The following is an 18,000-nucleotide window of genomic DNA, read 5'->3' as shown; positions in this document are numbered from 1 at the left end:
TCATATCCTTAACTGTTGGAACATATTCGATGCTTTGAATGCTTTCTAACCTCAACCAATTTTGGAAGCATATCAAGCTTCAACTGTTTTTGCAGATAGTGAACTCCTGAATGGATCGATTACCCTCTTCCCCGTGCTGAAACAACTTTCACTAGCAACTGTGCTTACTTGAATTGCAAGCACATCTTTGGCGACTAATGCAAGATTGGGCTACTTAGCACCATTAAGCTTCCACCACACAAGAAGCTTCCAATCTTCATGTTCTGGAGGGTCTTCAATAGGATCCAGCAAGTACCTATCCACCTCGTGTGAAATTACAGTATGATATGAGTCTTCCAACTCTTGTTTCCAATCAGCTTGCATGGCAGCCATCTTCCCACTAATTTGGGTTCTTGAACTCTTTGTGCTAGAGCTGCCGGTACCACTTGCTGCATGTTTCTTGGCCTCATTACCACTTGGTTTCGACTTTTTGGTGCCCAATGCCGATGAATACAAGTCCGTCAGGTTCACCAACAATTCCTTCAGCTCAGCAGACCTTCCCTTGATTGATGCAGAATCAAGTTTAAGCCATATTCTACATACCCTCTCAAAATTGCGAAGCTTGTATCGAGGATCTAACCCCAAAGCCACCAAAAGCAAGTGATTCATGTCATCAAGGCTTGCAAAATATTTTTTAAACTTGCTCCTCATCTTCACTGCCATATCCAACAAGATCTTTTCTGTATTGCTTCCAATACACATCTCAGGCCGGTCGAAGAGGTCGTTAATCTCAGCTTCAATTGTGACGATATCATGGAATGCTTTCTGACCTGTGGGACTGTTTGTGGCCGATATCCTCATTGTCACATCATAGAATACCTGAAAAATAAATGCAGAAACTGTAAACTGTAATATGCAGAAACTGTAAATGCAAAAACTGTAAACTGTAATATGCAGAAACTATAAATGCAGAAACTGTAAACTGAAAATGAAAAGTGGCCGATTACCTTGAGGAAATTCACAAAAACAATAGCTCTTTCCCAATCAGTTCCGACGGGTGGCCCTACCCTTTTTATGTTCTTTTTTGGCCTTGTTGCAGCTTCTGTTTCAGCTACTTCTAACCAGTCATCATCCTCAACTTCATCCTCATCAAAATAACTTCGGTATTGGTATTTCAAGTCTTCATCTTCCGCCATGTGATCAAATGCTTTCCGAAGCTCAAGGGCTACATCCAACATTAAGAATGTGGAATTCCACCGAGTTGGCACATCCAATATGCAGACCTTCTTGCAATCCAATTGTTCTATGGCAACACATTGCTTAAAAACATCAAGCCTTGTAGATGAACTCCTAACATAACGAACTGCGTTTCTAATCGCAACCACATACTTATCCATCATTCTTAACCTTGATTTCACAATCAAGTTCAGAATGTGAGCTAAACACCTCACATGAAGCCATTTGCCTCCTAAAACAGGCGGTTTCTTCCAAGCCAGCATCTTGTTCCTAATGTAATCGACAGCAACTTTGTTTGCAGATGCATTATCCACCGAAACAGTCAATACTCTCTCGACTTCCCATTCAAGTCGGCATTTTTCTAGCAACCTCCCTATGTGATTAGGACTTACACAAAAGTTAAGAATTCTTTTGTGGTGATACGCTAAAAGTAAGCATATAATTTAACCCTGAAAATGTCATCATTAGTATATGGTAAATAGGGATCGTTCTAACCGGGGATTGAGGGTACACCTGTCATTGTAAAACAAATAAAGAATCAAAATAAATACAAAGTATAATATTTACAAAATATATACAAATAACTAAATAAAAGGGGGATTTAAGAATTAGAGTTTTGAAAATTAAAATAAATAAAAGAAATAAAATATAAAAACTTATATACAAGGGTGGAACGCAAGGAACAAAGATCAAATCCACAATCATATGAATGAAATCCAATCACAATTCCTATAGTTGATCTTCTATGTCATGAGAAAGAAGTTGACCATGTGAAATGTTAGAAAGCAAACGATTTCCCATTTTTTACTTTCCTTGAATAATTGATCCAAGTGAAAGCACCTAAATCAATCCTATTGAAGATGCAATCATAGTCTAGAAAGCTAGCTAATCAAGAACACATTCAATGCATGAAGAACAAAGAAAGTATGTCAACCAAAGTGCACAACCTAGTTATGAATAAGTTCACCTATTTGCAATCCTCCTTAATTGATTTCGACTTTTGTCCAAAGCCTTTACTACTTAAATCTAGCTCCAATTACATGCATATATCCTAAGTTGGCCACCAAAGAATACATACATATAAAATTTTTCTGTAAAACAAAATCAATCAAGCAATCTCACATAAGCAACATATAAATCAACATAAAGAAATCACAACTTTATTTCAAAACATATAAACGGGCTTTAAACTTTTCCCTTAACGTCATGTTAACTAGAATTCATAACTCTACGAATCAAACAAAGGAAAAGAAAAGAAAGTTTGAAATACACCATGAAAGATGGATGACATGGCCTTGAGACGAAGAACTCGAAGATCCTTGAAAGCAAGCAATCTTCTAGGGACGACACAAGGGTGGATGGCGGATAAGATCTTGATGTATTGCATGACTTCTTCCCCTCCTTGGTTGAGACGCAGAGCTTCTGAAGACTAGAGAATGGAGAGAATTTTTCTGATGTTTATTTACTGAGGGAGAGAGGTGTGTTGTGGTGTGATGTGGTTGGTGTGATGGTGTGTTGTGGTGTTGTCGTGGTGTTGTTGGTGTCTAAAACGTCTAGAGAGGAGGCTATATATAGGGGAAGGCAAGGCTTCATGAATTTAATTTCCAAAGAATTTTCTGGTTGCACCATACAGCTTCGACCAATCACGTAGCGCCACGTCAGCTCTGTTGTGTCATCCAACCAATCAAAAAGCTCCAAAATCAATCCCTAATATATTGTTGCCAAATTTCCTATGAGTTAATATGATTTTATTCACAATTTTCAGCCAAATATCTAGGCATGAACCTAGACAATGTATCCGGACTCATTTTGGACATTTTCTCCCTTAAATCTCTCCATGGCTTTATCCTTAACATCCTCCCCTTGATTTTCTCTTGATTTTCACATTAAAATTGTAGATTTTATTCTCTAATTTCAGCCAACATATCTTAAGGGAATTAAGGAACGAATCTGGACTTGTTTTGAGCCTTTTCTTGTTGCACAATCCCATGAAACTCTCCCAAGATTTTCTCAACATAATCTCCTTGATTTTCACATTATCTTCATCATTTCCCATGCAAAAATCAGATTTAATCTCCCATAATATCTCCCACGTCATCTTCAAGCCATATGGTCTCCTAATGCCTTCAGGTTTCCTAGCCTCATCAGGATTCCTAGTCGGACCAGGAAAACTCCATTTCTTCATTTCAGCTCATTTCCTTGTCATTTATTCCAATGTACCTAAAAAATAGAAACTAAGTAAAAAATGATTAAGTAAAGGAAATAACTAAGAAAAATATGAGGAAATAATTATTAAAACGTTGCATAAAAATGCTCCTATCATGTGGTGACCCGAGAGGGGGGTCCCACAGCGCCGAGACCCCGAGCCAATGAGGAACTGACATGTTACGAATGACATCTCGATGACTCATCAACCCGAAATCGCAAGGCCTTTTGGATTTAGTTTATTGGTTTACAAAACATTTTTTTGGACAAATCATTCTAGCAACCAAACAGCACAATTTCAAAAGCGGAATTTAAAGTGGGCTAAAGGATTTGGGCTTACAATCGGAGCCCAATTTGGAAAACAACCAATCACTAAGTAAATACAAGTATGAGAGACGCGTCCCAGGGTTACGGGTCTCTCGAAATTTTATAAATAAGCGAGTAGAAAACAAATAATTAAATAAAAAGTAAATAAATAAGTTACTTCAAAATCCGATAAGGGACCAAAACCTCTTTTAATAACGTCAAAGAGAAATGCACCAAGCCGGGCCATGTGCCTCCTCTATACACTCCCTGACCACATACTCGAAACCTGCACATGCACTATTGTAGGGGTGAGCTTTCGTCCTCACATGCCCAGTAAGGCCGACCCAACCATGCTAGGTTTGAAAGATAATATACTTGAAAATATTTATTACATAATATTGTGCACGTTTATCGAAAAATATCTTTAAAAGAGGCAACCACAAGCATTTATTTTCTTTTATAAAACATATGTAGTATGCTTCACACAACTTGGAGCTCCAAGATACTTACCTGCCAGCTAAAATAAAACAAATCGGTGACCGATCCGGTTCGTCATCCTTCGAGAACCGGCCAACTACTCTGTAGTCCTTGTGACTACAAGTAGAAAAAGTGTCCATTTCCTGGCCCTGAGTCTCCTATGACTGGTTCACTGTCGGTACTCATCCTTCCTAGACAAACATAGGAGCACAGCCCCCTCCGGAGGTTCACGGTTATTGACACCGTGGGATCCCTAGGAATCTACACATCTAGGTCCCATTCACTTTCAAGTCACAAGTACAAACATACAAAGGGTACAGTATCTCAACACGCAAGTCTAACCTCAGTTTTAGCAATCAGTAATTATCAGTTATGAAAACACGGATACCACGAGGCATCGGCTAATGAACAACCCAAAAACGTACTTGCAGGCAACATAGTATTATACTAGAGCATTCCACATATAGAGAAACCTCTAACAAGGAAGGGACAGCTCACCCTACCTGGATATGGAGTGCTTGCCCAAACTTAGCTTCGTTTCTGACTTTCGATACTTCTTCCAATTTCATGTGCACACGCTCGGAGTCCTTTAACAAAAATTATACCAATAAGTAATTGATTCATAACTCACTTTAAAATTCACCAAGTAAGCCATGATCAATAATTATTAGAAAACATTCCCGAACAATTCACTTAACGGAGTAAGCTCATTCTGGATATGGTGATCATATTTCTTTCGATAATATAGTTCGGATTAAATAGTTGATGTCATTGTCTAGTATTCCTTTCTTAAGCAACAAACACCCTTACCATTCCCAAATAGTCCAAATGAAACGGCATTTGAACCATTTGAGATATGGTGATTAAATTTAACACAAATGTCCCTTAAATATAGTTCGATTCAACTCAATTGTTTTTCCTTTGTTTTAGCATTCATTTACCATTCCGTATGATTTGGTTTACTTTGTTCATTCTGGGATATGGTAACTAAGAAAGCACTTCTAGTTGTAACGGTTTCATAAATTTAATCCAACATCCTAATTTCACTCAATCAAATAAAATCCACCATTTTCATAATCAATTTCTCAAACAATTGTGATTACTTAATCTCCTTGACTTCAATCAACACATTGAGTTTTAATTCTCAATTACCACCAAAATAAACTCTTCGGCAAAAAGACATTTCCAAAATTGATATCGGATACACCTTCTTAATTGACAAAACCAACTATGTCACATTCAACCAATTTGAATCTCAACTACCAAACTGTTTAAGCATTTGACTCAAAAATGTCATCTTAAATTAACTTCATTCAATCCATTTTCTAATCCATTCAACAACATGCTCAAATCACCATCATAATTGTATTCAACTCAACCACAACAATTGCAAGATCACCAAACCAGGCCCTTACCATTTCTTCTTTTCCAATTAGGAGTTTAATTCCACCGTGGCTGCAATTCCAACATCACCAATCATTTTGATCCCTAGCAGACAAAACAAGATCAATAATCCATCCTCAACCAATCCATATCCAAAACAAGGTCTCGAGTTTCTTACCATTCCTCAACATCGACTTAACTGGCCCAGCAGCTCTTCTCTCCCAAAACTCCAAAAACGCAGATTCCACAAGCCTCAATTCCTCCAAATCGAATAACACATAATTAGGGTTTCCGATTCATAACAGAATAAAGGCCTCAACCAAAGAGAGGTGTCAAAAATTACCTAGTTAAGTCAGTCTAAGAGTCCGGCGGTCTTGGGTAGCGGAGTTACTAACTTTCACGCGATAACGGCGGCGCGTGTGACGTTTCGGGGCAGCGCCGGATTTTGGGGTTTTGAGGGTTGGAGGTTTTTGAGGTACTGATTCCATTTTTGAAGGTGGTTTAGCTTGCTTTGAGCTGGATATTGGAGAACGTTGAAACCCAGTGCTTTGAGCTCCGGTGATGGCACTTAAAGGTTCCTCCAATGTCGGGTCAGTGGTGAGGCTTCTGGGCTTTGAAAATCGGCTTGCCCCAAGCTCGTTGGTGGCGGCGGGTGCTAAGGAAACTGCCAAAAATCAGAGAAGGATGATGAACAATGATTTCGCAGTTTTGGAGATTGAGTGTGAAGGTTGGGGCTGATGCATGGCTGTGATTTCTCTTGGGTTTTGGTCGGATTTGGATTGTGGTTCGACTGGTGGTAGCAGTGATAAGAGGTGGTGGCCGGAAATTGATGGAGATCGAGAGACAGTAGCGTCGCAGCTATGGTGGTCGTGGGTGGAGGCCGGAGGCGGTGCATGTCAACGGTAGCGCTTGGGATTGGGTCGGATTTGGATGCTGGATTGATTGGTGGTGATAATTTTGCGAGGTGGTGGCCGGAGATGGAGTTCTCCGACGATGGCAAAGAGAGTGAGAGGAAGAGAGTGTTCGGGGAGAGAGAGAGAGAGAAGAATACGGTTGAGGGAGAGACATAAATGAGGAGTCTGCTAGGTTAATGCTTATAATTCGTGTGCATTGACAATTTTACCCTTCCGACGAATTTACAAAAACTCCTCTAGCCAATTGCTTTATGTTTTGGGATCGTAATTTTTCTTTTAATCATTTTTCGTCGGAAACTTCCTAAGTTACTTATCAACTTCGTTCTAGGCCCAAACTCGATTTCGTAAAAATTAAAATCCAAAACTTTGTTACAACACAATTTATCGTCTCCAAAACTTCAACAAATGGTCGCCTCACTAAACTTCGGTAACCTTCTAGGCCCAATTGAAAGAATCTCGGCTCAAACTTAAATCGTAAGGCCCAATAGGTGGTCTCGACATTAAAACAATCTCCAAAGTCATTTCCTCCACTTAAATCACCTTGCGGAAAAATCTCATTAGCGAGAAATTACTTTCGAAAATTAACCAAAATTTTCAGGAGCTCACATCTTTTGTGTAAATTCTAGCCACCATCTATGAAATGAGCCGTAACTACCATGTAATTTATGTTTTGCACCGATGTCCACGTATCGGTGGTTAAATTAACACAGTGACTAGCTAGCTCCTGCCTAAGTTTCTTCTTCTCAGCATCATACAATTTCCAAAATGTGCTTACAACCAATCTCCTAGAAGGAGTTTTAAACCTAGGACATGCAACTTTACAAAACCTTTGAAACCCTTCCTTCTCCGGGTGACTAAATGGCAGCTCGTCTATAACTATCATCTCAACACAAGCTCTTATGCAAGCATCTTGAATGAATGCCCTCATAGTTAAAGAAGGTTCATTCAAGTTCCCACTAGCTACAAACACTTGCTGAAACTCTTCTAGGTCTATCCTACCAGGGTATTTTTTACACACAACCTCTATATGCCTCTTTAAACTGCTGGTACCATTATCGTATGGATTACAAGTAAGGTCTGTAGAGCAATACCTGCACTTGGCCCGCATGGTAGTCCCAACCTGGACCTTCTTTCCATCTTTGATCTCATATAGTGGTTTGTCAACCTTGTCATAGTGCTCCCATACCATTGAACGCTCCCTCAAACCTGTGGATGTACTTTGCCTCACTCTCTTTTTGGGTCTTGGTGGTCGGGACGATGTCATCGTAGATGGAGTTCTAGCAGAAGATGGTTGGTCTGTTGTAGCGATGACAACATTCTTGGCAATTTTGGTGTCGGGATTTGAATCACTTGAATCAGAATTTGAATTGGGTTCAGAATGGCTTTGAGATTGGGATTCGGATTGCGTTTGTGGTGTGGTTCCAGTGGAGGAATCCATGGGTGATTCCGTGGATTGGGTTTGATCGAGACACAGAGTGATCAACACAGAGTCAGTCGAGAGTGAAGAAGGACAGAAGAACAGAAGAAATTGGGGTTTTCTCGAACTGAAGAAGACGGCTTGCAAAGTTGCAAGTTGGAATGGGGTTCTCAGGTTTAGGTCGAAGACTAAATGAAGTGGGTGATTGCCTGCAAGTGAGTTTAGGGTATGCTCATTAGGCTTGCCTTAGAACCAATCAAAGTTCGACACGTAGACGTGTACACATTCTTGGTCCGGATCGGTTTTAATCGGGTCGGAGAATATGGAAACCGAGACCGATCCGAATGAAGGGTTAATCAGTTCGGTTGAATCCGAACCGAGAAATTCAACGTTGAAAACCGACCCGAATGGTCTATTTCTGCCCGGATCGAGTCAGTTTCTCGGACTTTCGGGTGAAAACGCCCACCCCTACCAGAAACCAGTTACATAACTATACGAAACAAGGAGAAGAGTAGAGTGTGCTATAAGAAAAACAAGGAGAAAATAAGCTTTTGCTTGTATTTCCTTAGGTTATACAACTATATTATGCAACATTATCAGAAATAACGAAACCTAGGCTGTCGGGCATAACGGTCTCGGTGATCCTAGGTCACATTTGGTCTCCACTTCGTGTGGTTTAGTGAGGACTTTCGACGTTGAGTTGCAAGGAAAACCTGGGGTACATTTGAAGAGTGAGGAGACGACAACCCTAGGGCATAGGGCATAGGCCATGCCACCTAATTAGGTTTAGCAACTATTGAACATTAACATCAATTGAATCTCTTCTTATTTAATTAGTCAAGTGCGTCTTTTACCTTTGGTGCTGGGCATGGGAGGTGGTTGTGTTTGGACTGATCATATCGACCATTCGATCTAGTACATTAAGACCAATGTTCTATTAAGAGTTTAATTAAGCGTGGCGGAAGACTAGTCGATTGAGCCTTTTTATTTTAATTTCCAGATCTCATCAAGGAATGTGGATACTATCAGGTTTTTTGGAGATTGTTTCATGATTTGGTTCGTGTACCGACGTTGGTGAGTGGTACACGGTCTCTCTTAGTCAAACACAGTAATAGGTGCCAAAATTAGGAATGTGGATAGTATCAGGTTTTTTCGAGATTGTTTCATGTCTGGATAACTGGATTATGATTGTAGGTCATCTTTTTACAAATATATATGACAGATAATATTCATTTTCGTTTTGGCATGGTCATGTTTATGTACGTCTTCACCTGTTCCTTATTCTGTTACAAATTAGAAAGTACTCATCATGCATGTGAAACAGTAAAATTATATATAGTAAAAGTAAAATGGTGATTATTCATGAACCTCTAAAAATCTCAATCATTCAGTTGCTCCAACTTTTCTAGATGCCGCCTTAGTAGCAACTATTCACCAATCATCTAATTAGTGATAGCTGGTGCTCACCTGCACAACCCACTATATATATAACTGCCTCCTAAACTGGTATGATTGAGAAAGAAACACTTAATGGGGAACATTGTTTCAATTTATACCTCTTTCCATTGAGGTTTCATTTTCTCATTGGACTGGTAAGTTATCCGTCTCTCTCAAGATGATTAGTGGGGACTAAAAATCTACCCTCTCATTGTTTTGACTTCGATCCAACGGATTAGTAGTCTCAATTATATATATCACCATGGCTTTTTAAGCTCCATCATCATGAACTTATATGAATGAAAACATTTCTAGGAGACTTTTGTTTACGTACATTTTCTCCTTAGACAACCTGGTAGTTGGAAACAAAATATATAAACATACTTTAGGTAATATCATACTTTGATCGATAAGTCAATACCTTGCAACGGTTTTTGTCTCAACATACTCTCATAGATGAGGCGGCTAAGTGTGCCAACCTAGCCGTTTGGAATGCCTACCCTCGCTTTTGTGCATGCACCCATGTGTATGTTTAGTCAATTAATGTATAAGAGTAAGTTCACCCGTTGGATCATTAGATCATTTATTATTCATTACTTTTTAGTGTTAATTTCACTTTATGGGTCACGGGCATAGTGTATTTCGTGTCTTGGGTCACCCAGAGTCACTTTCTGGGTCACCATCGTGACCTGCAAAGTGACCTCGTGACTCAGGTCACCATGAAAACTGTGTTCGTGACCCAGAGAATGGAAATTAACACTAAAAAGTAGTGAATAGTGGGTGACATGATAACTAAACGTCGGGTGAACTTACTCTAAAGGACTCAATTTCGGGTAAACTTGCTCTAAAGGCTTGTTATTAGCAGACGTAATGTTAATATAGGTCATGAAATTATTATTAGGACGATGATTGAATTGTTGTCTTAGAATTACTGTTCAGGTCGCTATTGTGTTTTTCTTATCTAAGATGCCCCCACTAACGACTGTAATCGTTCCTTCATTCAATCAAACAGAGTCATATGCGTCAAATTTGGACCATGTCCGAATTCTCTGTAACTCATTAATTATTTTTCCGGCAACGTTCTGTGCGCCAGTCTTCTCAAGTACGAAATGTTGAATGATAGACAACCCAGGTCAGTGAGTCAATATACATTGTCTTTATATATGGCCCCATGGATGACATATCATCGCATTGCATTTTTTTTTTTCTACGAAAGAGCCGGGTCCTTTCTTGGTAAGTCAGATCAAGCATATACAGGCCAGGCCATGCCGGCCAGGACAATAAGTTGTGGTACACTTCTGAAAACTTGGGAAATACGTGCCCAGCTCGAGAAGATTAGGTTTGAATAAAGCAGTGTACACCAAAGTCACTCATTAAGCATGGGGATGGCAAATGCTTAGTTTTATGGGGACACCAAGCATAATTGGGTTGGGAAAAGTCGAGGGCACAAGAACTCGTTTTGTTGCATTCCCATGTGCACTGGTAGCTATGGATTTAGATGGATCGATGAATTGTACGTACAAGTTTAAGGAAGCTGCTGATGCATGCTTGGTGGTCGAGATACTGACAGAAGCTGGTATGTATCAGCGCAAAGCACATGCTCATATGAACAACATTCCATGTGTTAAAATTGAAAGGGACCATCATATTCATATCTACTATGGCCTTTCTTAATTGAGTTCCAGGATTTCTACATACTATTAGTGGTAGGTCGCCATTTTTTTAAAATTTCTTTTGGGAGCAGGAGGTGGGTGGTTGGTGGTGGCAATTGTATTTTTGGTCCTAGTTAGAATTTTATTTTGATTGCTACTTTGGTGTCAATGTTTTGAACTTTGCAATCTACATTAGCTTTTCATATGTCATTATTTTGACTTGGAAAACGAGACGAGATTCTCAAGTTTATGGTGAATTTCATCATTTATTTCAACTCCATCCTCTTCTTGGCTGGCTGTTGTTCTTGGCTATCCTTGGCTTTCAATCTAAGCCATCTATTGAAAATCTAAAGGTCAGCCTTTACCCGCCTCAGCACTTTTCTATTAAATTAACATTAAATAATCAAACAATGCCTTTTCTAACCTAATGCCGTTGAGAGATTTTTGCGTGGGGCAGCCGCATCGTCATGTGGCAGTGCGGCTGACCAATCAGTGCTCATCAGAAAAGTATTTTGAGTATTGTACTTTTAAAAAGTAGGGGTAGTTTCGAAATAAGAAAAAAAAAATTTAGTGTCTGATTGGTCAGACGTACTACGTGTCTGGTACGTCTGACCATACGTAAGAATTTTTCAACGTCATTTGCCTTCCTTCCAAATATGACGAGGTTAACACTAAAAACGACGACATAGGACATATTCAGAGAGGCCGAGTTCTGTTGTCCATCTCTTCCGGCCGGCTTCCTCTTTCCCTTTACACTGTCATTCAAGATGTTTATCTAGAAACCTCAATTCTAGATTGGCAGACAACGGGTGGAAGAGGAGGACGAGATCCATTCACCGGCGTCGACAAAAACAAGTTTAATACAGTCGAAAAGAAGTACAAATTGGTGGGCTAGCATGGGGTAGTTCTCAATTCGTATTAATTATTGATTCATCAACAAACAACAATCCACAGTATGAACCAAATATATTGTCAAAACAAGCAAATGCATTTGTTTATCATCTCTAGTTAGAGAATTGTAAGATTTGGGAGGGTCAGGTTTTGTCCGCTCATTACTGTACTATCCTTTTAATAAAATAGTGGGCTGTTTGCCCGCTTTTCCAAAAAAAAAAAAAAATGGTTTGAGCCATTTTTGTGGTGATGAGTATTGGGGACGAATCAAATTGCCAAAACAATTGTCAATGCTTTCATATTATATGCTTTAATTGCAGTTCATAAGACAATTGATAGAAGAGACACCTCTTAAGTGGGTGCTTGTCGATCAAATGAAATGGACGTCCTGATAAGAGAAGTCAGGCCGTCATATTTTGTCTATGAATTGCAGTTTGCTGCAAATGGGTTTTGGGGAGCAATTAGTGCTTTACCGGTCAGAAAAGAGGTGGGGATTCAATCGTAATTGAAGAGAAATTATGAGAGACAATTCTGGAATCAATTTGATTGTTCCGTATGTAGTTTTGTTGAATGGCTTGAATGATGGTTCTTTTAGGGGAGTGAAATTTGCACTTCCCTTTTTGCATTCTGCGCTCCTACTTTTATATTATTTTATTGTGTGAAATTCCACTTTTAACCCAATAAATGTGCAGTGCTCCTCTTTTCTTCACACTCCAATTCTGGTCTTCTGCTATGACTTCTTCTTCGTAAATTCCTTTCTTTGAGATAAAAGAGTATCAGACGATAGCGTTAGACTGGCTTGTGCAGATTAAAGTGGGTTTTTGAGCATTATGCAAACCTAAAGAGTATTATTATCTCAAACCTCGATTGATTGACTTTTTGAAACCAAAGAAGTTAAGCTTTCGATTTTAGTAAGAACAAAGTAAACTTATCTAAACTGGAAAGAGATGAGAGGGAACAGAACAGAGGAAGGTTGACAAAGAAAGAGAACGAAGAGGAAAGATAGAGAAGGGAAAAAAAAGACCGAAAGAAAGAGAGGAGGAGATGGGAAAGATGGATGACAGAGAAAAGATTAGAAAGAAAGAAAGGAAGAAGAAATAGGAAGAGGGAAGAAGTCGTTTGTCTTCTAGAGGTGTCTTCCATAGGGGTTGCTTTCTAAGGGAGAGGAGATCGGAAACGAGACAGAAGGAGAGAGAAGAGTTTATTTGAAGTTAAAAGGCAAGAACTTGGTTTTGGGTTTAGTTTCTTTTTAGTATGAAACCCATTCCTTGATTCCCTTTCCCAGTTGGTAACTTGGTACGCAATATGACACAAACACATAAAACCCAAATTAATTTTCAAATCACAACTCAATCTTTCTTATTTTCAACTCAATCCCAGTCCAATCAACAGTTTTTCAAAGCTCCAACTCATTGATGCAATAAAAGCTTAAATCTTGTAAACCCAATAGATCAAATTGAAATTTACAAAGCTGGAAATTAAGAGAGGTTGAAACAACCCAGAAGAAGGAGAGTCAAAAAAATAAAAATAAAAAAAGAAGAAGAGAAGAAGAAGAAACTCTCTTTGTGCGAATCTTCAATTGCATTTAATTTGTATTATAATCAGTGTTGGCCAAGAGAATATGACCAACACTCCCCTTCTCTTCAGTAGAAGATTTTGGTGAAAAGGGGTTTGTTGTACTCTCTCCTTTTTGGTGTTGAACATTATTGTTTAAGGGAAAATTTGGAAACTCAAGTTCCAAAACATGAGTGTGAGTGCAGAATGTAAAAAGGGGAGTGCAAATTTCACTCCCCTTCTTTTATTTGGGTATTGAATTCGGTGTACCAGGCAATTGGGTTGAAAATTGGTGTGTGTGAGGGCGTGTAGAGTGCAAGAGACGAAGGCAAGGGGATTCAAATTTTCTCGCCACTATTTCCTAGGTACCACTACTCAATAAAAAACTGTCATGTGTGATAATCTATAATTATGACTAACCATGGTTCATGGTTAACTTAATTATCAGGAGAGAGAGAGAAAAAAAGATTTAATAATAATCAAATTCTTATGTTTAATTATCATTAAATAAACTAACCTAAATCCTTTCCTCTTCTAACATCTCCATGACTCCATCACTCATCATCATCTTCTACTTTGTTTTTTTTATCTCCAATTTACTCTATATACGTCTTCTATCTTTTATATTTGAAATTGCTCACTGCGATGAAACTGGGGATTCAAATTACTCAGCTTCTTTGGTTTATCACCATCATTAGCTTCTCCTAATTTCTCATCGAGCACTGCTTCAAGTATTTCTCAATTGTTTCCTCATGTTCATATTTCGATGGACAACGTTCAGTGAACAAATTGAAACACATAAGCACAAAATTGCATTTCAAACAAGGAGCCAAATTGATGTACTTGATGAAAGACTGCGGTGACAAGGAGCCAGATAGACACATCAAAACAACATTCACCAAGAACCACAACTGGGATTTTGGGGACAGTGCCATAGAGATAGATGCCTTTGCCGACGTCAGCGACACCGTGAAGAGCCTCTGACCACTACTCGTAACTCGGGATACCAAGTCGAGAAATCGGAGTGGCCGAATTCACGAGTTGGGAGATCTTCTCGTCCAAAGTGAGGTGTGAGACAAGGTCATGAACTCTTTGGTTGATAGAGAGGGTGGTGATTAGAAAAAGGGTAGGACTTGATGGGTTGGACGAGTTGCATGAATGTGGAGGCTGAGTTGACTCGGTGAGATCAACGAGAAAGATGAGGGTGGAGAAGAAGATAAGAGGGATGAGAGAAAATAATAAAATATAAGAGTTTTGTTATTATCAAATCTCTTTTTCTCTCTAATTAGGTTAAAGGGAGTGAAATTTGCACTCCATTTTTGTAAACCACACTCCCTTTGCTTTATATTCCAAAAATACCTCTTAGTTCTTCATCTCTCTCTCTCTCTCTCTCTCTCTCTCTCTCTCTCTCTCTCTCTATCATTTCTATCCCGTTTTAGTGACTTCTCTTACGGCCTCTTCCCTTCCACCGAAATAGACCCGACCTGGCTCCTTGCTGACTTAGTGGACCGCGCTCTCGTCTTATCTTTAAGGGGGCAACGCACCTTTAATATGGAGATCGAACTCATGGTTGTTTAACCTCTTTTCTTTCTTCATTACTTCTAACAGGCCATACCTCAGACCAGAAACCAATAAGTTTAGAGACAATCAATTTATTCAATCAACAGGAGAACAAGAAAAACTGGGTAGTTTCTATACCTGAATAAAATATGGGCTCTTATGAGTTTGGGTAATTGATGCAACCTCCACATTTGCAACCTTGAGGACCTGATATGAAAAAACCAAGCGAGTATATTATGGTGCAACCACCCCAAGCTACAGAATCACCCAATACTTCTTGAATGTTTGGTGATACTCCAGCAGACTCCTCTAGATACCACTACAATTTAAGATTGGTTTAGAACCAAGGGGTTGAGATTGTTATTCCAAGAACATGATTGAGAATGATTGCCCAAATCTTTGGTTTTTGAAGTTTGATTGCTGTAGTTTTACCCAATTTTGGCATAAGAATGCATCGTATTTGAAATTTTGGATTGAGCAGATGATGCAGAGGCAGAAGTTGTTGGAGATTGTGCTCTGCTCACTGGATCGAGACCGGACTGTCGGCGAAGGCCATTCCGGTGAGCGAAGAAAATGAGTGGCAGCGAAAATATTAGAAGATAATAGGGGTAATTTGGGAAATTCAATGCATAAAAGAGAAAATGGGAGTGTAGTTTACAAAAAGGAGAGTGCACCTTAAGTTAACCATAGTTAGTAATAGTTATGAAATATCGCACATGATAGTTTTTTATTGAGTAGTAGTATCACCACCTAGAGGATAGTGGTGAGCAAATTTGAATCCCAGGCAAGGAGGATGGAAGCACCAGTCATAAAGATTTATGTAAACAGCGTTTATGATTTTTTAACAGTAGAATTCTAAGTTCTACATTTAATGCATATTTTGTTGACATGGAGTTTTTATGGCCCTCGGATATGTAATTTACGGCTGAGATTGAAAGTCAAGGACAACAACCAGCCAAGGAGAGGATCCGGATCCTTCAAATGTTTGATCTAAAATATATGGAGATCGAAAGTTACAAATTCAAAACACATAGATCAAAATCACAGTCTAACTAAAACATAAGAAACCATGTAATTATTCCGATGTAAAGAACAATTTGAACATGCACCAAACCAAATTTTTCCTTAGCAAGCCATATATCATAAAAGGAAAAAAAAAAAAATCCACTGGGACTGAGTTCAAACTAGCTAGATGAAAAAATCCCCATGCCAGCTTGATGGTATTTAATTAAGTACGTTTAGTAACCTTCATTAGTTGTAACTAAAAGCTTGAAGAAGAAAAGCAAGAAAAACAAGGAAATTGAGAGAGAAAGAAATTATATTAGAAGGTATATGCTCTGATACATTCGGAAAGAAGAACCTGCAACTATATATACCAAGTCCATGTGGTGGTAATTACACATTTACCCTTAACATCCCCCCTCAACTTGATGGGAGAGGAACACTCATCAGGTTGCAACAGAAACAAAAACTTGTAGTCAATACAGGAGCACAGAGCACAGGGATGTTTATCTTATCCGGGTGGAATGAGTTGCTGTGATTGCTGCAGCCCCATATCATGACAGATCTTCCTACAATTCATTAATGGTCTATCTGGAGGAGTGGAGTGTAGCTGTGAAGAGCCTTGTATCAACACAGTGTTGATTTCTTTGAGTATAGCTTGTTGCCATGTTGGGGTATCAATGGAGACTAGCATTGGTTTAAAGGTGGGAAAGAGCCTGGGCTTGACATTCTACAGTAGAGCCGGAACCATCGTGTTGAGATTGATTCATGTTGGTTGCAGGAGGCACAACACTAAGTTTTGTGAAGGCACCAAATTTCATCTTCATCTTCTCTTTCTCTAGCCTGGGAACATGTTTTACTAAAACTTTGTCCAAGCTCTCACATTCTGTAACATTGTTTCCTCCTTTTTTCTTTTCAAGTGTACGATATTGATAATTGTTTCCCTTTGCCAAGACTTGCATTTTCTCTCTTTCTAACCAGTGCATAGGTTTAAGCATGATCGTGTCCAAGCTATCTTCAGCCCCTTTGGTTCCAGCCTTCTTATTTATTTCCGCCGCAGTGACATGTTTTCCCACATTCTCTGCAGCACCCTTATTCAAGTCAATATTTTCTCTCTCCTGTGTAAGGGCACCAAGATGTTGCAATTTGTTATTTTGCTGAAAACCACCATTTTGCTGCTGTGAAAAAGTCTCCACTTTGCCATTGTTTTTCTTGTTGTAGTTGAGAATCTTGTTGATTGGAAGTTGAGGATAACAACTGTTGTTGTTGTTCTTTGAAATATTATTAGAGCTTCTTTCATAGAACTTCCCAGAAGGATCCCCAAATTTCTATGAGAAATCATGTTGTGGACCACGGTAGGGCTGTGATATTCTACCACTATAAGGAACTTGCATATATCCACCATCAGAGTATACATTATCATTACTACGTGCTTGGTGGCATGTGAAATTTCTTGTATTACTTTGTGAGAAGTTTCCTTGTTGTGGAGCCAATATTGACTGGGTGACATTGTTCTGTGAGTACCTGTGTTGTTGTGTGTACCCATAGTGCATAGATGGTGGCGAAGCATATCCAACTTGACTTGTGCTAGCAGGAGACATATTATATGCACTGTAGTTTGTGACCCCAGTAGTGACAGAAGGCATATAATATGTGTTTGTGCTAGCAAGAGTAGAGCAATTAAAAGGCATAGCTAAACTAGCAGGATTAAAGCCACCAAGATGTTGAGAAAAACCAGTAGGCAAATAAGGGTGAGGTGTGAACAAAATTTGCATCAGGAGGATGAACACTGAAATCAGATGCACTGGGAGAGAATGTCATCATGTAGCCATTACTTGACATGTGGGGTAACCCAAAATTTCCATTTTGCATCATTGCATTAGCAGCATATGCAGTATTCATAACAGAAATAGATGTAGTGACATAGTTGGTATTATTAGGCATACTAGTATGTTGAGGTACACAAGAAAATTGAGTAGTAAGATGT

At 39.0% G+C, this 18,000-nt stretch overlaps 1 protein-coding gene across 1 annotated transcript; it reads right to left on the bottom strand.

Moving 5' to 3' along the window:
• Positions 1-210: 210 nt before the first annotated feature.
• LOC121052768 (zinc finger BED domain-containing protein RICESLEEPER 4-like) lies at positions 211-7,938 on the bottom strand. Its single transcript, XM_040518624.1, has 5 exons — positions 7,323-7,938; positions 5,982-6,250; positions 5,765-5,846; positions 987-1,588; positions 211-858 (listed from the first exon to the last, which is right to left on the bottom strand). The coding sequence occupies exons 1-5, from the start codon at positions 7,936-7,938 to the stop codon at positions 211-213; spliced, it is 2,217 nt and encodes a 738-aa protein (XP_040374558.1).
• Between the last annotated feature and the right edge of the window lie 10,062 nt (positions 7,939-18,000).

Source organism: Rosa chinensis, chromosome 4 (genome assembly GCF_002994745.2).
Source record: "Rosa chinensis cultivar Old Blush chromosome 4, RchiOBHm-V2, whole genome shotgun sequence".
NCBI lineage: Eukaryota > Viridiplantae > Streptophyta > Magnoliopsida > Rosales > Rosaceae > Rosa > Rosa chinensis.
The sequence above is the reverse complement of the archived record's forward strand: the minus strand, read 5'-3'. Positions and strand labels throughout refer to the sequence as shown.